General features: G+C 41.2%; 3 protein-coding genes across 7 annotated transcripts in view; 2 read left to right on the top strand and 1 right to left on the bottom strand.

The window, feature by feature from the left end:
• Positions 1–11,279, top strand: part of LOC120898562 — a 242,014-nt gene extending 230,735 nt beyond the window's left edge. For all 4 annotated transcript variants that reach the window (XM_040304595.1, XM_040304594.1, XM_040304598.1 and 1 more), the window contains one exon: positions 9,500–11,279. The gene's annotated coding sequence lies outside the window, so the exon portion shown is untranslated. The remainder of the gene's footprint in view (positions 1–9,499) is intronic.
• Positions 3,154–20,081, bottom strand: LOC120898556. 2 transcript variants are annotated; one of them, XM_040304557.1, is made up of 2 exons: positions 15,955–20,081; positions 3,154–4,986 (listed from the first exon to the last, which is right to left on the bottom strand). In XM_040304557.1, exons 1-2 carry the CDS (start codon positions 20,030–20,032, stop codon positions 3,305–3,307), a joined length of 5,760 nt encoding a protein of 1,919 aa, XP_040160491.1. In that variant the 5' UTR covers positions 20,033–20,081; the 3' UTR covers positions 3,154–3,304. The 2 variants fall into 2 exon arrangements, with proteins under 2 accessions (XP_040160491.1, XP_040160492.1); XM_040304558.1 differs by lacking the exon at positions 3,154–4,986 and having other exon boundaries at positions 13,614–20,081.
• Positions 9,500–11,281, top strand: LOC120898573. Its single transcript, XM_040304613.1, has 2 exons — positions 9,500–10,491; positions 10,571–11,281. The coding sequence occupies exons 1-2, from the start codon at positions 9,509–9,511 to the stop codon at positions 10,728–10,730; spliced, it is 1,143 nt and encodes a 380-aa protein (XP_040160547.1). The 5' UTR covers positions 9,500–9,508; the 3' UTR covers positions 10,731–11,281.
• Positions 20,082–22,045: the final 1,964 nt, after the last annotated feature.

Raw genomic sequence — 22,045 nt, 5'->3', positions numbered from 1 at the left:
AAAATCAGGCGAAATTAGTTGTCAGCTAATTTTCTTTCGTCTTCCGTCATCTTTGAAAAATGTTTGTTTTCATAACAGATTCTATGGAATATTTTTGATAAATTCTCAATCAAATAAACAATTCATAGTGCTGATGGGGCATATAATTTAGATCCGTTCGATAGGTTCAAATGTTGTACAACGCACAGTAAAAACACAGTTAGTACTTGTTTTTTTTTTAACCATTTCCTTTAGTTTGTTGCGTTGTGAAGTGTAGCACAGTAAGCATAAAATTCACATCTAAGTGCACATTGTATTAAAACACTTTGCTGCCATTCAGAACCAACAAAAAAGCAGTTGTGAATTATGTAATTAGAAAGAATGACACATCCGCTAGTGGTTTTCTCAATTTTCTCCGAAAAGTAAAAGTGAAAGGAAGTTCCCTTACCTGTAATTATTTGCCCATGCATTGCTCGGTGTTATTTTACCTGTGGAAAGCATGTAAGTACAGGCGGTCCCCGAGATACACGGTTAATGGGGACCGAAAACTTCCGCAAAATACCGCGTATCTCGAATTTCCGCGTAAGTCGAATCTCGTGATTTCCAGCTAAAATATCACAAATTTTCGTGTAATTTTGCAAGTAGGGGGCGGTTTTAGTCACTTTATGAATTATTTGATATGATTCTGACTGAATATAACTGTTTTAAACCTTTTGAAATAGTTTTTAACATTCGATCAAAACGGAAATTATTTGGCAATTTGCAATTGACTAGTTAAAATGGCCCGGTTACAGGACTACGCTACGTTTATCGAAGGGCATATAAGAATTGCACATCAATTAACCATTTTGTTTTTGGATCCTTTGTGAAAGAGTTTTTTTCTGAGTGCTTATATTATTTAGAACATATATTGCAGAATATTGATTTATGATTTCTTAATGTTCATTTAGTCAATATTTTATTAATTAAATTGTGGATCGTGTACCCCTTGAAATACATAATTTATGTATCAAAATTCACATTGTTTGCGATAAATTTACGTATCCTTTCGGATCAGACGGTCCAGGTAATATAAAGTCCCGTGGTATCTTGGCATATGCCTTACCGAACCCCGGGGATGTCTTATGCCGTATGTCGTATGACTCTCGCTGATGCAGAGCAGAAATTCTACGAACTCTTTCCGCTCTTCAGCATCTCGAACAGTCTGGGCTGTCTGCACACGCATGTTTTCCCGCAAATGCAATACCCTAAATTTGCCCCAAATCATGCTCCGTCGAATACACTGCTTCAGACCTTTACTGTACACGGATATTACAGGAACTGTGAGCGTCCAGGATGAGCGATAGCTAGAATGTAGAGTGTAGCTTGCCTTCCATGATTAGCAGCAGAGTAGCAATTCCACTCGAAGCCACTGCGATTGTAATTTTCGATTGTATGCAAGAAAGTTTCGAGCATAAACGGATTTCAGATGCCACCAGGTCAATCAAGGAAAAAACCTGTCCATTGTGTGTCTCCTCTCCGCTGGATTGTTCTGTCAAATCATAGCTGTCCACTGCTGCGGTAATTTCATCGCACACCGTTCTTTGTTCGTTGTTCAATCGGTTCACGTTTACTCATATGTTGTCCAGCTCATCGATAGCATAAAAGTGTTCCGCATCCACCAGGGAAAATATTTCGGCTGCGGATAAGACGCATTGTAGAAAGTCTGGCAGTATCTGCACTGTTCGGAGTCTTTGATGGTGTACTGATCTTGATTTTGCGAGTGTAAATCTTCACAAAAGTGGTTCACGTTTGCGTTCTACAATAAGGGAGGATAATGCGACATTTCCTTCACCAATATAAGGGCAAATAGGTGACGCAGATGATTGAACATTTGAAATGAGACTGCTGCCTTTAGAGTCCTGGATATTTTTGTATCGTCCTGCAGCAATCCAGACATCAACAGTACACCATGCGGCCAATAACGATCAGCCAATCAGTCTGGCGGTGGCTCGCGATCCACTGGTTACCCGTACCAACATACCACGGAAGCTGCTGCAATTAATTTTAAGCTTAACTGTACTTTTTGAATTTTTATGCTGTTTAGATCACTTCATAAATATTACACAGTTTCAAATACGTGAGGGCGATAGTAGTCTGTTCGTTTGACGAAAACATCCTTGTCGTCTTTCGTCCAACGCCTACATCGATGAATCGCTATGTGCACCGAAGTTTGCAAGGAACCAACACGGTACAAAAATCATCCAAGCTATCCGCACCTAACATCAACTCACTAAGCAACATCGTCTCACTATAGAGTGAAAAAGTAACGCTCTATAGTGAGAGATTGAAAATGAGAACCTTTTTGTAAAATTTGTTATAGGATGAGTCAAATCAGTACAATTTGCTCAAAGAATTGTCAAATTTAGAAAACCGCGTATCTCCGAATCCGGGTATAAGAGGTACCGTGTATCTCGGGGACCGCCTGTATTTAATATTTGTTCGATTTGCAAATTCCATAAATTATTAAATCATGCTTTTGGAACGTTCTACTGCTGTAACATCTTGATTCTGCTACTCAAAATTAACACTCGTTATACAATATATCTACTTTCTATTTGGCGTTACGACTAGTCATATCGGTCATTACAGGCTTTTGAGATATATGATTGAGCACCACGCAGTCAGAGAGTCAGTTCTTGCTTCGGAGTGAAGGTCTCTACGAGGCGTGAACATTTTTAAACTCTGATTCAAATCACTTAAAAGAGAAGGTATTTCTATCTCGAGTAGGAATGGTCGAAATCGGAGCTCGGCAATCTCGAAGCTCGGTTGAAGCGAAGTCACTAACAACATTTAATATGTAACACCCAGGAAAGATGTGATGGAGTTCCCTAAACGTAGTGCTTAAAATTCTTGCAAAAATTGACTATTTCTGGAGTTTTAGGGCTATGTAATTGTCAGATTATTCACTCATTTGTCATATTCGCACATTCAGTTACATAATTTTTTTCATCTGCACCCATCATTTTTTGTAAATATGTGAAAATGGAGATTAAAGATCTTCCAAATATTTACTTACTTATCCGGCGATACGGTCTCGCGTCTTTAATCCTCCAAATAAGGTGTAATAAATTTACTTTTTAGGCAATATAATTTTAAATTTCTCTTTAAAAATGAATTCATTTTTCATTGTGGATTTATTTTCTATACAACATTATTTTTTAAGTAAATACATTTTTGATACAAATGCTTATCTTTTACTAATTCAATTCTTGGCACTGTTGCAGTAGATCCATATATTATTCCATTTTCATAATCTCCACTGTGTTACTGGGGTTAAGTTGCCTTATTTATTATCTGCAGTTTGTGTAATTTTTGCACTTATGTTTCTTAGAATGGCGAAGAACTCTTTAGCACCAGCCAAATTGTTTATCTCTATCAATATCTGCATAGGCACCCGTGGCTCGTCTAAAGTAGTAGATTGAAGAATTTTTTGGATTCGAGGAATATTGTCTTTAGTCGTTTCTTCTACGGGATGGCCCAATTCGTACTCAATTAATGCCTTCGATAATTGCAAGTCATTGCATTTTAGTGATAGAACAACCAGATCATCATCCTCGTCATCTCCATCGATGGAAGTTATCCCACGAACTTGTTTTTCGTGCAGTACGCCCAGAAAACGTTTGGCCCACCCCACCTGGTGTTCGCAAATGGCAGTGCGAAGTGCAATTCTACTGGTCGGCATCATTTCGAGTTTAGGATTGTATTTCAATATCAAATTAAGCATCGCAACGGAACCGACTTCAGCTGCGTATGCCAACGGTGTGCAACCGTTCACATCTACCATATCTATCAGGCGGCTATCGTAGTCTAGAAGCATTTCCATCATATGTACCGAATTGGCCAACTGTGTGCACGCCACCATGTGCGCCACAGTTTTACCGTCGCTGTATGCGGTAGTTAGGTCTATATTGAGCTGTAAGAAGCGTTTTACAGCAATCGTTTGTCCATTAACAGCGGCATCGACCAGCAGCTGATGCTTATATACTGCATCCTTCAATGTAAATCCCTCGGCATCTCGTAAATCATGTCGCAAACATTCATCTATTAAGTAAATTGCCACTTCCGGCATGGGAAAGTTTCGTAGGGCTCCATTGATTGGTGTGTCCCCGCATGCGTCTACTACGAGAGGGCTTGCACCATTCTTTACGAGTAGTTGTATCATTTCTTGATCCACTTCCCACATCATTGCTTCATGCATCACTGTTTGCCCAGCTAATACTTGAACATTTAAGATGGGAGACAGATCGATGGCACTATTGGGTGGGTAGATATCGTACGCACAAGTCCAGTCTTCCAAACGCCAGAAATGCACGGTTCGATTGCCTTTAGTAAACGTTGCATGTACTACTGTGTGTTTGTTGAAAACTTCATTTGCAATGATTTGTACATCCTGCAGGTTATCAATAAACCTGGTGTTATTCCTGATATTGAACTCTACCTCTATGGGTTGGGATATTTCTTCAGAAGCAAACACAGAAAAGTGAACCACCACTTCGCCGCAAACGATTGTAAACTCCTGCCAACACGTTTCATTCGAACTCGCAAACAGGTGGGTCATTCTGTTGATCATCTTGTCGCAGCATGTCCGCACATCCCATTGATCATGCTCGGTATCGAGTCGAACAATCGAAGAACTGATCTGAAACACAACCTCTTGAAGAATTCCACTATTGTTGAGGTTCCTCATATCACGGGAGCGGCTGAGTAGTGTCCGAAGGATTGATATGTTGTTCGATTGTATGGCACAGCATAAGGAAGTATTGCTCGATTTGATTTGCTCGACGAACGCGATCGTTTTCCAGCGTTGCAGCACATTGATAGCTAAAGTGCAATGATCAGAATTGAGAGTAAATGTCTTAGACAGCTGATCATCGATGTCACTCCATAATGCATTCCAAGAGGGTTCGTCGCTTCCTTGAAGTATTATTTCGTGTAGAATCGAGGTGCAATCGAGCCACCCGAAACCTAGCAGGCGTAACGAAGCAATCATTCTAAGAGTATCTGTACTATAGCGTATAGCCACAGCAAAAGGATGCTGCATCCGTGTGCAGTAGACCGCAGGGTTTACGGATTCAATTTTTCCAATGAGCTGAACTTGATCACAAGTGACAAGCAAGAGTAGAGCGTTTGCGTCCACACTTTTAAAGTCAGACATAAACACATCAGCCGCTGCTTTTGTCTCTAACAGAGTTCTTACGCAACGCCACCGGCAATATAAAGCAGCTTGATGAAGGGCAGTGGAAAGAACCGTACAATCTTTGATGGGATAATCTTCTAGCAATTGCTTTAACAATTTGTCTCTGCCATGAACTGCAGCAGTAACGATACACACTTTAAGAGCTTTCGCGGTACGCTTCAGCGTGTCTTGAAGCAAATATTCTACCGCCTTTTCGTTGTTTACCTTTACAGCTGTTTCTAGCAGAGTCACGTACTCTTTTGCATCGAGCTCAATCTTGACTGCAATAGCAGGCAGCAGATCGTTCCAATGCATGATGATCGCGTGCTCCATATCATTTGTCTGTAGACGGGACGTGTTCTGCACCAACAACTCGACCACCGAGTACATTCCACGTATCATCGCATGGCTTACTGTAGATTGTTCGGGATTCTTAATATAACTAGAAATCATTTCCCGAGCACATGACTCATTACCGTAGTCGAGAAATAGATTTAGATATACTTGTTTGTCCAGCCAGGATATTGCAGTCATCGTTTTAGCTAAAACTCGAGATAAAAACATCGGCCAAGCAAAAACATTCACTGGAACTCTGTTCAGCGTTTCGATTGTACTCTCTAGATTGCATTCGTTTTTAACTACTGTTTTAATGCTGAAAAGCTCAACAACTTTTTCATAGTCTTGCCGAACGAGCGCTCTCTGCAACATCATGTCTGGACGGTGATTGTAATCAGCGAAAGTTGGAAAATAACGACCCAAAAGTTTAATGACGGCTGAATTCGGCAGACAAAACCGATGAACATGTTTTAGCAAGTAGTTTACCCGTTCAAGCTGATGGAAAGGGGAAGTACAAAATAACCCGCGCAAATCTCCGCCAGTTTGCATTATTTCGTTTACCCGTTCTACATCATCTGATTTAACTGCTGTCAGTAGTCGATGCTGATCGTCGATCCACTCGTAGGTGTCTTCTATAGCGGGGAAGCTGAACTCGATCTGATCGCCTTGCATTTCATCGAATAAGTTATGTGTCGTGTGAGCCAGTATGAATGCATTGATCACTATCTTTTCATCTCCTCCGTCTGTTAGAACGTTGTATGACAGGTTATCGTGTGCAAGGAGATTGCGATAGCTTTTCCCGATGATCATCGGTAGGCGATGCTTTAGGTAATGGAAACTATCTCCAAAGTATCCGACTGCGGTCAACATTTCGCAGATTTCCTGTTGATAATACTGAAGGGAGGCATGGACCAGCGGATTATCATTTTTTATCAAGATAGCAATATCCTCCACCTTTCGGATGCCGTATATCTCAAGCAACGATCGTAACTTTTTCCGTCGATTGTCAAACAGCTGCTGCAAAAGAGCCTGATCACGCACTCTTAGCTCGGCTGCCAGTGGGATATTCCATGGTAATTGATGTTTTTTGCAGAACGTTTGAAGTGCTTTCCACTTATGGTCCAGAAGGAACATGTTATCATAGTACGGTCGCAAAATAGTGTTGAGCTCCTCGAGCATGGTCTCATCGATGCTGTTAGCTATTCTGAAGTCGCAGGTAAGCTTCCTAGTGTGGTCGATGCAATAGTGCGCAGAACCCATTGCTTGCTGAATTCTTCGTAGATTTCCGCTCACCGTATCTGGATCAATTGCAGACAGCGAAGGAAAGAGCGTTGAAATATTTATCCGCTCAAGTGTAGAAGAATTCCATGTGTTACACATCCTTTGCAGCATTTTATTTGGGTAACATGATTCCAGCTTCCATCGTAGCAATCGTCGAATAGTGGTAATATCGTTGCAGGCAAAGCAAGTTTGGCGCAAACTCGAGAACGGTACTCTATTCTGTGTCTGTATCATTGCCAACCACTCTTTAATGATGGCACACTGTTGTATTAACTGCAGCTCTACTTGTTCAAAAAGAGCTGCATGCTTCACTGGCCGTTTAGGATTTGGCGTTTTATGGTTAAAAAAATATTCCACCTCTGCGTACCAATGTGTTTCTTCACCGGAGGCATCTATCTCAATATTAGCATACTGTAGCAGCGATCGTAACGCTTCTAGCGAAGCACACCGATATAGCATCCCACAGAAGGTGCGTCGGATACCAGCAAGTGCAGAAATAAACAAAATACGCAACTTTAATAAGAAAGGTACCACTTGTTCGGACACCTCCTTCAATATTTCTCTCTCCATATCATACGTTATGGACAGTCTCGCTAGGGAAAATTGCTTCGCGTAGACATTGCGAAGAAAGATGGTACAATCTGTGAACTGATAAGTTAGGAACTTTTGAAACATTAGATTAATCCATTTGTTGGGCATATTAGGGGTACTGTTTGTGTTTTTCACCGATTCGCCGAGCACCGTTAGTACGCGTTTTACACTACCAAAAATTACTTCCGGATGTTCCAGGGAAGCTTTGTCCATGTCCGAAAAGCAGTTGTTAATTTTCCAGAGTGAATAAAACTGTTTACCGTGCTTGTAGCATTTCCGTAGCTTTCTTATAGATCGTCGATCCTTGCCACCCATAAACGCTTCCATGTTGAACGATTCATTGGCGACGATGCCCGTTACAGCTGTGTCGATTAATGTATTGCTTTTCATTTGTGCGATCAAGCGATCAGCAACGTTTGCCGGATGTAACGCGCTTGGTATATGATTTTTAATAGCCGAGATAAGATGCTCTCTACATTCCTTCACAAGCTGTTTCATTTCAGGAATCTTTGAAGTGGCCCACTGTTTGTCATATTTCTTCATTGTTTTGAACAGTTCCACTACGACCGTAAAGGATGGTCTCGTTCTCTTTTGGTGAAGTTGCTTAGCAATATACGCTTTGTTAGGAATATTCGCTATTTCTAGTCTCTCTATGAGTATCTCGAAAAAACTTGCTATGCTATTATTGGTCCACGAATCCGAGGCATTTGTTATCATCTTCAGGTCTTCTTCTATTTTTTCAAGATTTTCTTTAATGCATTCTACCTGCCTGACAATCGTGCGCACAAAATCCATCACAAGACATTTATTCACTATTAGGCGAAACATAAAATATTCTCTTGGATGGTGAAAGATAGTTAAAAATATTGCCAAACAAAAAATCATCTCTCGCATCGGCAGGTGCTTGACGAATGGTTTGTACTGCAAGAAGTAGAGATGGTTATGAATTACCTTTAATCGTTGCAATAAACGGTCGTCAATGTCTACATAATCTCCGGTATCATACTTTTCGGCTATAACGCTCCAACAATCACTTATCACTTTGATATGGCTCTTCCACTCATGGTGCGTCGTTTGTCCTGGAGGGGGGTTGTAATCACCCGATAAATGTCGATGGCCATAGTCAGCGAGCTTCCATTGCACGTATATTTTAAGTTCTGACGATAGTGGGAAGTTCTTTACCTCTAGCTGAATCAAAGCGTTTGCCAGTGATTGAAACAATGCTGCTCCGTCGAGTTTCTTCAGAGCTATATAAAGCTTAAGTAATTGCAACGAGTTTTGTCTTAATATTCTATAGCATGCGGTTACCTCATCCAGGATTGTCGGTATGCTTCTCGGCTATGCTGGCTAGTACTGGGCGGCCCTTGCTGTCAACCATTTGGCAATCGTACAATCCGGTGGACAGCAGACATTCCACCAATCCAAGATAACTCACGTCGCCAGTTTGAACGCACCAAATTAACGGTGAAACTCCGTAGGTCGATTCAAAGCACAGCACAGTTTCGATGGTGGCCATTCGCAAGGCATCCGCTAGCATGGTCTCATCCTTGCTCGAGATGGCTTCGAAGAGTGCAGAAATGCTGGACAATGAAAGCGTTTCTCGACCACCCATGATAGTGAGGACCGATGTCAAATGTACGAGGTGTTCAAATACGACTGCACAGGCTGTGGAACAAATACGGTGTACATATCTTTAAAATTGTTATGGAGGCGTTTTAGGGCGAATTACGGAAAGTGAGTCAACCTGCGTATACAGTTCGGCTCCGACTGGCTGGTCACTCAGCGAGCCGAGAGGCCACTCAGCACGATCGAAAGGACGATCGTGCTCTCTTGGATTAAGGCGGCCGAGCGGGACGGTCACACACAAAAAGGGCTTAGGAGTAATAAATTATACATATTACTGTTTTGTTTTAAATAAGTACAACGTCGTATTAGCAAAGCCCCACAAATATCACAAAAGTGGCGACGAGAAAAGTTAATGTGATCGTTTCGTGTTGTAAAGTGCTGACCAAATTTTAATTCGTTTTTTGTTCGTTTTCTTCCGTGTCCCGCTCACACACATACACCCACACAATTGCGCCACCACGTCCCAAGAAGCGCAAGATGAACCCCGCTGATGCAACGATGGATTTACCGACGGAGGAGGAGCAGCGACGTGCATCCTTAGGCCGGCCGGGATTTGTCAACCCGGCGGTGATGCAGCAACCCGGAACATCGCAGCCGCACGTTCCCTCCGTGCACGAAGTAGCGTTCCATCATCAGGTGTCCCCAAACGGGCACCTCTATCCGCCATCGCAATTGGGACCCGCATCAGCGCAGCCGGTATCAGCGCCATCGCAATTTGTGCAACCGCCATCGCAAACGGGCTCAGCTGTAGTGGATAACGCCGTACTCCTGCAAACGCTGAAAATGATGCAGCAACAAATGACCCAGCAACAGCAGCTTATTAGTAAAATAATGGCCCAGCAAATAAGCCAGCCCGCATTTACGCCAAATTTCAATCCAGAGCAAGCAACGGAAGCATTAGCCAATTCGATTATGGAATTTCGGTTCGATCCTGAAGCTGGCATCACCTTCAGAACATGGTTTTCCCGGTACGAGGAGCTGTTCAACGAGGATGCTTGTCGGTTAAGTGATGCAGCAAAAGTGCGACTTCTTTTAAGGAAGCTAGGTGCAGCCGAGCATGATCGGTATTTGTCGTTTATCCTGCCCCTACGTTCAAGTGAATTTTCATTCAAGGAGACGATCGCAAAGCTCGCTGTGCTGTTCGACGTGCAGGAATCCTTGATAAGCAAAAGGTACAAGTGTTTGCAGCTTACAAGGAAACCTGAAGAGGATCTGCTTACCTACGCATGTCGTGTAAATAAATCATGCGTAGAGTTCGAGCTCAGCAAGCTCGACGAGGAACAGCTAAAGTGCCTCTTATTCGTTTGTGGATTAAGAGAAGAACGAGACGTCGAAGTGCGAACCAGATTGTTGGCGAAAATCGAGGATCGAGAGCAGATTACGTTGCAGCAACTGTCAGAGGATTGTAGTCGCATTGCCGCACTAAAAAGAGACAGCGCAATGATACAAGAAAATGAACGGCAAGTACTCGCATTGCATAACAATAGTAATACAAAAATATTTAACAACCATACTAAAGCTAACAATTCGAGTTTTCAGCACCGGCAATTCCCCAGAAGAAATAATGTCCAAAGATATGATAAGCAGCGTCCTCCCGCACGGAACACCCAGCCCAGCCGACCATGCTGGCTTTGTGGCGATAGACATTGGGTGCAAGACTGCGAATACAAATCGCACACATGCCAAGATTGCGGAATAGAAGGGCACCGAGAAGGACACTGCAATACCGCAAGTCGATTCGGAAAGTTTCGGCACAGCCCATCAGCGGAGGCTAAAATCGTCACGGTGAATGCTTGTGCAGTCGCAGTAAACCGTAAGTACGTAAACGTGCAAATAAATGGGAACAATGCCAGGTTGCAACTCGATACGGGGTCCGATATCACGATCATAAATCGACCCATGTGGAAAAGCTTAGGAGAACCTTTATTAAATGCATGCGAGATAAGAACAAAGACAGTGTCAGGAGCTAACCTTCACATAGACGGGGAATTCGAAGGAATTATTACGGTTGGAGGAATTACGAAAACAGCCACAATACGGGTAGCTCGCGTAAATCTTTTATTATTGGGTGCAGACGTAATAGAATCATTTAACCTGGGATCGTTACCAATGAATGCGTACTGTGAATCAGTTTCAACAACGACACCAATTGCTAAAAGCTTAGAATATCCCAGCGTTTTTAAAGGATCAGGCAACGATTATTATTTTACAAACGGAACAACGACTGCTACATAACAAAAAAAAAAAAGAGAAAATGGGATATATATAAAATGAGATGCATAAAAAGGAATATGATAAAAAAAGAAACGAAACCAATATAATAGAAAGTAACGCATGCTTAAAGGAAAGTTGATCAACAATAGTGTCGTATAGACCACAGCTTGCACGTTTCATGAAAAAAGGCGATCTATTTTGTTTAAAGAGAGAGTGGGTAGCAATCCCCATGTGCAAAAGAAATGCCTAAACGAAAATTTATCAAGAATCCAAAAGGAAAACAAAATAATAGCGACAGTTATGGTCAGAATCCTCCACTAAAAGAAAAGGAATGTAGTACATGAGCAACACAATCAAGCAAGAATACCAAGTCATAATCAATTAAATAATAACCATACAGCACGCATCTCGAGCATTTACAAAGCGCAAACAGATTACGGCCAAAAAGGAAAAGGTATTGGCAGAAGTAAAAGAGCACTCTAACACAGAAAACACTTTAAAAGAAGGCTGTTTGAAAAAAAAAAAAAAAAAAAAACAAGTTGTATAAACAAGTGGTCTTGCAGCAACAACAAAACGGCATCAGTGGTTGCTTCAGCGCATCGTCTACGCAAATATTTAGAAGAACGGCAACCGCACGTCCTAGAAAGCTGAAATCGGGTACAGGAACCACAACGTTCTTCTCGCAATAGAAGATTGCCCAGTCGGTTCGAGGTGTACCGTACATTTTAAAAGAGGGAGATGTTATGGAGGCGTTTTAGGGCGAATTACGGAAAGTGAGTCAACCTGCGTATACAGTTCGGCTCCGACTGGCTGGTCACTCAGCGAGCCGAGAGGCCACTCAGCACGATCGAAAGGACGATCGTGCTCTCTTGGATTAAGGCGGCCGAGCGGGACGGTCACACACAAAAAGGGCTTAGGAGTAATAAATTATACATATTACTGTTTTGTTTTAAATAAGTACAACGTCGTATTAGCAAAGCCCCACAAATATCACAAAAAAAATCAATAAAGCCGAAAAGCTAGCTACGTAGATAACGTTAAACTTACTTAAACAAATTATCTATGTGATAAAAAATGTTTACAAGATTACGCGTCTGAATTTTGAGTTCAACCAATATCAGCTTTTTATTTAAACCAGGCGAGATTTAACGAGATTAGTTTTGCTCACGCATCCGGATAATCAGTATTTGATAAAGAAATACACTGCCCACCGTTGAGATGAAGATTGAATCACTGGATTTTATGCCTGACAGGAGCCGACGCATCTTCTGCACTGCAACGACGAGTAGGCTCTCCTCTAATGATAGTAAATATGAGTGAATGGTGTTATTACTGTTGCCTTTTGATACCTTGACACCTGATTACTTCGTGACACTAGCTTAAACGCATTTTTTCTATACAGGTGTCTACCGATACACGACTGTATTTGGGACCGCAAAAAAAGTCCCACAGCCAAAAATTTGAATATCTGTCAATATAAAGTGTTTTTCGAAAGATGAAGTATCACAATCTTTGTAAACGTGTTGATCGCACAAACCCGCCCCCTACGTTGTGCTTTTTATATGTTGTACTTAAAATTGCTAAATTGAATTATAACGCGAAACTTTTGTGTGCTTATGCAAAGCCGTTGCTCTTGGTGTGTCGGTTCTTGTATAAGATCGATCGAATTCTTTTCCCGCTATCCTAATCGCACCAATACATACAAAACAGAAACTGTCAAATATACGCACAGTCCGATAAAAAACAATTAGTAAAACGTAAAACCTACGTAAAACTCAGTTGAAATATTTCAATTACACGGACTATGGGTAACCGTAACACACATTCCTAAACACGTGTTTTTTATTTAAAATAATATTAGATAATTTATAAGTTTTACTTCAAAAATAGTTTACACTATATTAATATTCATGATTGGATAGTAGGGGAATCTTTTTAAATGTTTATATCAATAAGTCAATCATTCCTGAGGCAGGCCAAGACCGCAAAGCGGTTGTACCGCCGGATAAGTAAGTAAGTAAGTAAGTATACCAATGTGTAATATCAATACTTACTTACTTACTTATCCAACGCTACAACCGCTTTGCGCCTCAGGAGTGTCCGAAACCGCTCACGGTCTCGCGCCTTCTTCTGCCAGTCCATTATCCCGGCCTTAATGGCGGACGCCGGTGAGCCGGTTTCGTAGTACAGTCGTCAACCCGTACGACTTAACAACATGCCCGTCATGGGTTCAATCCCCAAATAAACTGCGCCGCCGTACGTAGGACTGACTATCCTGCTATGGGGGGGAATCAATTAGTCACTGAAAGCCAAGCCCACAAGTGGGTACAGGCAGGCCTTGACCGACATCGGTTGTTGAGCCAAAGAAGAAGAAGAATGGCGGACGCCTCCACGCCATCTTGCCACCTCAGTTTGGGCCTACCACGCCTCCACTGTCCTTATGGATATCAATAAGAAATTTAAAAAAAAATCTTCGAAGTTCGATAGCTTTTAACTGTCAAAATCAAAATCGTCGTATCTGCGAATCGTCGTAACTTGACGAGGTCGTAACTTGGGGGACGCCTGTAATAGTTTGATCAAAAATAATGACACAGATTTTTGGACATAATATGGCAACTAAGGACATGCATTATAACGTTTTATATCTCCCTTGCAATTATCATGTTGTAATCATGATTATTAAGTAAATGAAAGAAAATTTCAACGCTTAGCTTCATGTTATTTGTTTTAGTTTGTTTTTTATTATAACTCAGTACTTGTATATATCTATCCGTACTCTTTTCTCGCCGTGAAGAGTAAAAAAGTAGCCAAAAACAAAATGAATGAATCATTTCATGCCAATATGTAAGCGAGACGATTTTTCGAGAGACGATATCCTAGCCTTGCATCCAATCATTCTGTACGGTGCGGTGACATTCGATGAAATGCAAACAATTTGAATATATTAATGACATCATATCATCGATTTTGTCTCCACTCTTCGCTGCTATTTGACGGTGTTTGTAAACGCACGGTAACGCGAACCATCCAAAAGTTAGAGACAACATGGGGAGCTACCTTTCGAGAATAGTACTACGGGGTTGTAGGCCTTATCGGGATTAAACATTCCAGCAACATAATGAATCGTTTCGATTCGAGTTTGGTCGTTAGATCACCAGCACTCTGTATAATAGTATTAAAACGATCTAAATCACCTCTCGTAGGTTGCTTCGTTAAAGTATGACCTAATTCGTACTCGAGCAGCACCACCGATAGTTGCCAATCGTCCACATCAAGCGACAATATGATTAAATCCATATCCAACAGCTTCGTAATTCCCTGGATGCCGTTCGCGGTGAGAAATTCGATGAAACATTTGACCCATTGTGCGTGATGTGCCATGAGTGCATATTTAAGGGCATCCCGATTTGCTGATGTATTATCGAAGTCCGGCCTGTATTCCATGATTGTATGCAAAAGTTTGATATTACCTACTTTGGCAGCCCAGCCCAACGGTGTGCAACCATATGAGTCAACCAAGTTCAACAAGCCTCTGTCCTGGTCGAGCAAGATTTTCATCAACGCAACGGAGTTGTACATCGGTTTAACAGCCACTATGTGTGCAGGCGTTTGAAGATGCACATTCCGCGCCGTCACATCGGCGTTGTTCCTTAGCAAATACAGTATCGCATCTTCATGTCCCCAAATTGTAGCAGTATGAATAAGCTTATTTTTTCCATCCCCATCAGTTACCTCTATTAGTGATGAACCATCAACGCTACACAAACAACGCTCAACACATTCCCTCATTAAGCACAATGCTAACTCAGGCTTCAAAGGGTTCTGCAGGGCATGATGTACGGGCGTTTTTCCGAATTTATCTTTCAGCAAAGGATGAGCGCCGTTTTCCATCAGCAATTTTAACGTTTCTACATCCGTTTCCTTTAAGGCTGCACAGTGCAAAACTGTTTTTCTGAAGAGTGCCGGTATGTTCACAAGAGGTAACAGATCGATGGCACTATTGGGTGGGTAGATATCGTACGCACAAGTCCAGTCTTCCAAACGCCAGAAATGCACGGTTCGATTGCCTTTAGTAAACGTTGCATGTACTACTGTGTGTTTGTTGAAAACTTCATTTGCAATGATTTGTACATCCTGCAGGTTATCAATAAACCTGGTGTTATTCCTGATATTGAACTCTACCTCTATGGGTTGGGATATTTCTTCAGAAGCAAACACAGAAAAGTGAACCACCACTTCGCCGCAAACGATTGTAAACTCCTGCCAACACGTTTCATTCGAACTCGCAAACAGGTGGGTCATTCTGTTGATCATCTTGTCGCAGCATGTCCGCACATCCCATTGACCATGCTCGGTATCGAGTCGAACGATCAAAGAACCGATCTGGAACACAATCTCTTGAAGAATGCTAGTATTGTTGAGGTTCCTCATATCACGGGAGCGGCTGAGTAGTGTCCGAAGGATTGATATGTCGTTCGATTGTATGGCACAGCATAAGGAAGTATTGCTCGATTTGATTTGCTCGACGAACGCGATCGTTTTCCAGCGTTGCAGCACATTGATAGCTAAAGTGCAGTGATCAGAATTGAGAGTAAATATCTTAGACAGATGATCATCGATGTTACTCCATATTGCATTCCAAGAGGGTTCGTCGCTTCCTTGAAGTATTATTTCGTGTAGAATCGAGGTGCAATCGAGCCACCCGAAACTTAGCAGGCGTAACGATGCAATCATTCTAGGAGTAGCTTTTCGATATTCTACGGCCAACGCCAGTGGATGGTATTTAATACTCTCGTAATTGAACTTGTAAAGTGATCCTATCTTTCTAATCAATCGTGACTGACCAAGAGTGACAAAACCTAGTAGGATATCTGTCATTCTAGCGTCACTGGGACATTCCAGCTCTTCCGATCCTACTGCTTCAAGCAATAATCGCGTCGTTATCCAGTGTTTGGTAGCGGCGGCTTCGCGAAGCGCTTCTAATAAAATGGATGCTGGTGTGAAAAAATGACTCAACAAATACTTTAAAATGTTATTCCTTCCGTGAAGTGCAGCAGTTACGATACACACTTTAAGAGCTTTCTCGGTACGCTTCAACTTGTCGTGAAGCAAATATTCTACCGCCTTTTCGTTGTTTACCTTTACAGCTGTTTCGATCAGAGTCACGTACTCCTTTGCATCGAGCTCAATCTTGACTGCAATAGCAGGCAGCAGATCATTCCAATGCATAATGATCGCCAGCTCCATATCATTTGTCTGTAGACGGGACGTGTTTTGCACCAACAACTCGACAACCGAGTACATTCCACGTATCATCGCATGACTTACTGTATGTTGGCTGGGATTCTGAATATGGTTAGAAATCATTTTCCGGGCACATGACTCATTACCGTAGTCGAGAAATAGATTTAGATATTCTTGCTTACGTTGTAAGGGTAATCTAGCAATAAAGTCCGATGAAAATTTTGATAGTAGCATCGGCCAGGAAAACACCCTCTTATCAAACTCCATTTCAGGTAAGCTACAGTAAAGCTCAATCACCTGATGGAAATCGCTTCGTTCAAGAGCATTTTGCAGCATAATCTCGGGATGGTGATATGTTTTTGCAAAAGAGGGAAAATAACGGCCCAATAGTTGTATTACGGTTGAATTAGGACGGCAAAAGCGATGAACAATCTTCGTGAGATCAAGATGAGAGGGTTGGTGTTGATCCGGCTGTAGTTCATAATAGAAATGGCTTTTTATTTCTCCACCGGCCTGCATCATCACTTGCAGCAGTTGTGAGTCGTCCGCTTTCAAGACTTCTATTATTTTTTCCTGTTTTTCGACCCATCGAAATGTGTTCTCGGGAGTAGGAAAGCTTAGTTCAATGGTATTGCGGCATTGCGGTTTGTTATTGGCTGTGGGGAAGAGAGTTATTTTCGTGTTGGCTAAAACGATCGCATTAATGAGCAGCTTTTCCTCTCCACTGTCGCTGAGCATATCGTAGGACAAGGCATCGTGTGCAAGAAGATTGCGATAGCTTTTCCCCATTATCATCGGTATGCGATGCTTTAGATAGTAGAAATTATCTCCAAAGTATCCGACTGTGGTCAAGATTTCGCAAACTTCTAGTTGAATGTACTCGAGCGCAGCAATAATGCAGGGGGAGATAGTTTTTAGACAGCTTGCAATGTCTTCTACCTCTCGTATATTCCCTATTTCGAGGATCGTTCGTAATCTATTCTGTCGCTCTTCAAACAACTGCTGCAGACGGGCCTCATCTTCTTCACGCAGACTGTTTACTTTATCGCTCGGCAGCAAAATGTGGTTCTGTTTGCAGAATTCATTTATCGACTTCCATTTGTTATCGAGGAAAAACATGTTATCATAGTAAGATCGAAGTTTCGTATTAAGCGTCTGGTGTTTCGAGTCATCAGTCGCATCTATTCCAATTTGTTTGGCTAGCTGGCGCGTATGTTCGATGCAACCGTAATAGTAAGCCGAGTCCATAGCCATCTGTATCATTTTAAGCTTGTTTGGCACGGTTGCAATGTTTATTGTCACTAATCGTGTATCGAGATTAACCATTGAGTTAATTTCTGTAGTAGAAGTATCCCATTCTTTGGACATTCTTTGCAACAATCTGTTCGGATGGTGTGATTCAAGCTTCCAACGAAGCAAACGTCGGATTGTTATGATATCGGTGCAGGCAAAGCACGTTTTACGCAAATTCGAGATTGCTTCTTCCGTTTCCAGCATTGTTCGCAACTCTTTGCTCAAAGTATATTGCTGAGTGAAATGTTGCTTGACGTTTTCAAATTGAGCTTTTTGTCCAACGGGGCTATGTTCTAGTTCTTTTAGTAGCTTTTCTATGTTGTCGAAATACTTTTTAACTTCTTTTAAACACTCCTTTAACATTTTCGCAAAATCATCATCATTCTCTACGTATAGTAGCAGCGAGCGTAACGCTTGTACAGTATTACATTCATACAACATACCGTAGAATGAGCGCCTGATATCGGCTCCCAGCACCGCGATCAACAGTAACAACATTACCCTCACGACGGTCATGTAGAGTGGTAGGTTGATTAATATATTTTCTTCCAAATTATCCGCAATCAAAAGCCTTTTCAGTGAAAATGCCTTTGCATACGTATTACGATGTGATATGTTAAATGCCGAAAGTTGCGGCATCAGTAATTTCTCCACGGTGTTGCGGATGCGTCCGTGCGGCATATTGGGTGTGCTTTTGGTGTTTTTCATCGTCTCACCTAAAACGGTAAATGCTCTCTTGATGCACGGGACAAATACGGCCCCATTTTTGTGATTCAATTCGCCCACCTGGGATAAACTACCGTAAATCTTGGTGAGCGAATAGTATTGTTTCGTTTTATTGTAACACTTGATCATCCTTCGTACGGTACGTCGATCCTGTTTACTCATCAGATGTTCCATGCTAAAAGATTCATCGGCCACGATCTGCGCCAGCGATGTTTTGCCTTTCATTAGTTTGATCAATCGATCGGCAACATTCACCGGGTGTGTGGTGCAAGGTATACGACTTTTGACTAACGCGATCAAACGGTCTTTGCTTTCTTGTTTGAGATAATTTATTTCGTCGATCTTCTGTTGGGCCCATTGTTTGTTGCTCTTTTTAATATGCTTCAAAAAGTCCACAATAAGATCATTCTCACATGGTTGGTCAAGAAGAGTACCGGTTTTATAAATAACGGCTGCCATCTTTTCACAGAATTGATCTACGACATAGGACTTGTTAGGAACAGCCATGGTTTCCAGTTCCTCTGAAATACTTTCAATTATTGCATCCCTTTTTAAAACATCAAGTGATTGATCGTGATCCTGTACTATACCCTTTAACTTCGTTTCTATATCCAGAAGACTCCTTTTGATGTAATTTAATTGCCGAACGATCATGCGTAAAAACTGTAATATAAGCCGTTTGTTCACTAGCATGCGATAGACCACGGAATCGACCTTAAATGATCGTAGAAATAATGCCAGACAAAATATCAGCTCTATCATCGGCAGGTGCTTAACGAACGGTTTGTACTGCAGAAAATAGAGATGGTTATGGATTACCGTCAGTCGTTGCAATAAACGATCGTCAATGTCTACATAATCTCCAGTATCATACTTTTCGGCTATAACGCTCCAACAATCACTTATCACTTTGATATGGCTCTTCCACTCATGGTGCGTCGTTTGTCCTGGAGGGGGGTTGTAATCACCCGATAAATGTCGATGGCCATAGTCAGCGAGCTTCCATTGCACGTATATTTTAAGTTCTGACGATAGTGGGAAGTTCTTTACCTCTAGCTGAATCAAAGCGTTTGCCAGTGATTGAAACAATGCTGCTCCGTCGAGTTTCTTCAGAGCTATATAAAGCTTAAGTAATTGCAACGAGTTTTGTCTTAATATTCTATAGCATGCGGTTACCTCATCCACTCCCTGGATCTCAAGCTCAATTAACTTTTCCACAAACTTAGGATTGTCGGTATGCTTCTCGGCTATGCTGGCTAGTACTGGGCGGCCCTTGCTGTCAACCATTTGGCAATCGTACAATCCGGTGGACAGCAGACATTCCACCAATCCAAGATAACTCACGTCGCCAGTTTGAACGCACCAAATTAACGGTGAAACTCCGTAGGTCGATTCAAAGCACAGCACAGTTTCGATGGTGGCCATTCGCAAAGCGTTCTTCAGCATGGTCTCATCCTTGCTCGAGATGGCTTCGAAGAGTGCTGAAATGCACGATGGATCGGTACGCGTTTCTTTAATACACATTTTAATCACTGGTGTATGGTCACGATGGAACGATTGCTGGAAGTGTACTGTGTGATTGAGCAAGTATCTCCACGCCTCAGGCGATTGTTCATGCGTACATGGCGCCAACTACAGTGGCTCACTTCATTGATCGTACACTCATCTTTTTCGCAGCTTGTTTCGATTATCTTGGTCAATTTTGAAGGTACACTTAAACTGTTGCTACAATTCGATGTAATATTTTTCTGAACATATATGTTTTTTTGACATGAAATATTGTTGTACTTAACTAATCAAACTGTCTCATTTTTTTTATCAAAATGAACGAAAACCATATGATTCAAAATAAATAAAAAATATTAGTGATACATATGTGATTGTATTGACGAATACACTTCTCTAGAGGTGCAAACATGCTTTTCATGAGCAATGAGGGCCACTCTGGCCTTAGACATAATCATAAATAATGTAAAATTAAATCTAAGTAAGTAAATGAGAATCACCAAAACAATCAATTGTCCGACTTCGAATAATGGTGTTTTTGAACAGTTTAGGAAAATAAGACATATTTTATATAATGTTATAATGATATTTTCTTTGTAATAATGCTTAATTTCTTTGTAATAATGCTGATCAAACACATAACACTTGAGAACAGGTCACAATATTTGCAAAAAAGAAAATCAGCAAAACAGTTGAGTGTACCATCAATTTAGTGAGCCACTGTGTAATAAGCACTTTACGCATTTGATAAGATTATTGCTCATGCGCAAGTGCCTGCGTGTTCCCATTGATTGTTAGTTATTATTTTAATATAAACGGAGCTACGAATACACAGATAAGAATTACATTACCTACCGCACGAACGAATCGCTGGGTGTAAAATCCCATTTTTACCCCCTCCCGCAGTTCTGTTTTTGGTCAGAAAGATCCATTTTTGAGAGCTTGCGCCGCATTTAATCAAGCTCATGATATGTTCGACCACCATGTTCTCTTGTCCAGTTTTCGCTCTCGTCTTTCTGAGTCCTTGTCTTTATCATCAATCTCCCATCCTTAACATTTCCTTCTTCCATAGTTTGTAAGATATATTATTGTGAAACCCTAGGCGGCTGACATTATGAAATTAAATAATAATAATAATAATAGAATCAATTATGTTTTGAATAGATCTGTATTATATGGTGATTAACAGAAACTATTTTTCTTGTTTATGTTCTACAATACCAATACTCATGTATATAATACCATGCACATATGTCTCAGGTTATTGTTTTTATTAAAATCTCCATAATTTGTGACGCTTAATGGTTTTCAAAACTTCTGCTATTTTTTAAACCGATTTGGGAATCGTTAAATCCTTATCAGGTTGTTTGTGAGTTAAAACACAATCAAGCTTCACTTGTTTCTTTGCTAGCGCACCATGGACAAGTGCTTGGTTCAATGGCGATTAACCATGACAATTACTCACTGGTTATCGCAAAAGGTTTGCTTTACATCAATTTTGCAATATTCTGATCGTATATGTAAATATTTTCCTCAACTTTCTAGCTATTAAGCTCTGGATGTTTTTGAAATCTTACAAAATGGTTTAATATGATCAACTTTGGATCTTTTCTCAATTATTCTCATTCCAATTTATTAACCACGAGACCAATGCTCCAATATTACTTCCAATACGTTGTCCATACAGATGTCTCGGGTGATCGTAACAAATTATTGAGTCGCGATCGCATATGCAGATGGTTGGTTGGTTGTTTTGTTTAAAAAGACTTTAAGTCTCGCGACTGCATTCGTCTCTCGTGTTTGCAGCTGACCTTTCATCAACACCCCGATTTTGTTGTATTCCGTGTGTCTGTTTGTTTATGCTTATACTCATCTCTTGATGGGTGGTCCACTTCGAAATTGGCCCAGATTGTTGCATATTCCATATGGTTTCTGTTTGCTTGATAGATAGGGGCTTCTGGGGTAATTCGCACCACTTAAGGAACATTTATTTTAGGTTTCTTAATGAAACTTGTCAACAATTGTTGATTT

Source organism: Anopheles arabiensis, chromosome 2, assembly GCF_016920715.1.
Source record: "Anopheles arabiensis isolate DONGOLA chromosome 2, AaraD3, whole genome shotgun sequence".
Lineage (NCBI taxonomy): Eukaryota > Metazoa > Arthropoda > Insecta > Diptera > Culicidae > Anopheles > Anopheles arabiensis.
Note: the sequence above shows the minus strand (reverse complement) of the source record. Positions and strands in the feature narration are given on the sequence as shown.

What these genes read in the sequence shown, in the direction of transcription:
- LOC120898573 (XM_040304613.1), top strand. Translation starts at nt 9,509, where the DNA reads ATGAACCCCGCTGATGCAACGATGGATTTACCGACGGAGGAGGAGCAG. An exon ending in ATGATACAAGAAAATGAACG is followed by an intron (nt 10,492 to 10,570) that starts GCAAGTACTCGC and finishes TCGAGTTTTCAG; the next exon opens with CACCGGCAATTCCCCAGAAG.
- LOC120898556 (XM_040304557.1), bottom strand. Translation starts at nt 20,032, where the DNA reads ATGTGTATTAAAGAAACGCGTACCGATCCATCGTGCATTTCAGCACTC. An exon ending in TGCATCGTTACGCCTGCTAA is followed by an intron (nt 4,987 to 15,954) that starts GTTTCGGGTGGC and finishes TACGCCTGCTAG; the next exon opens with GTTTCGGGTGGCTCGATTGC.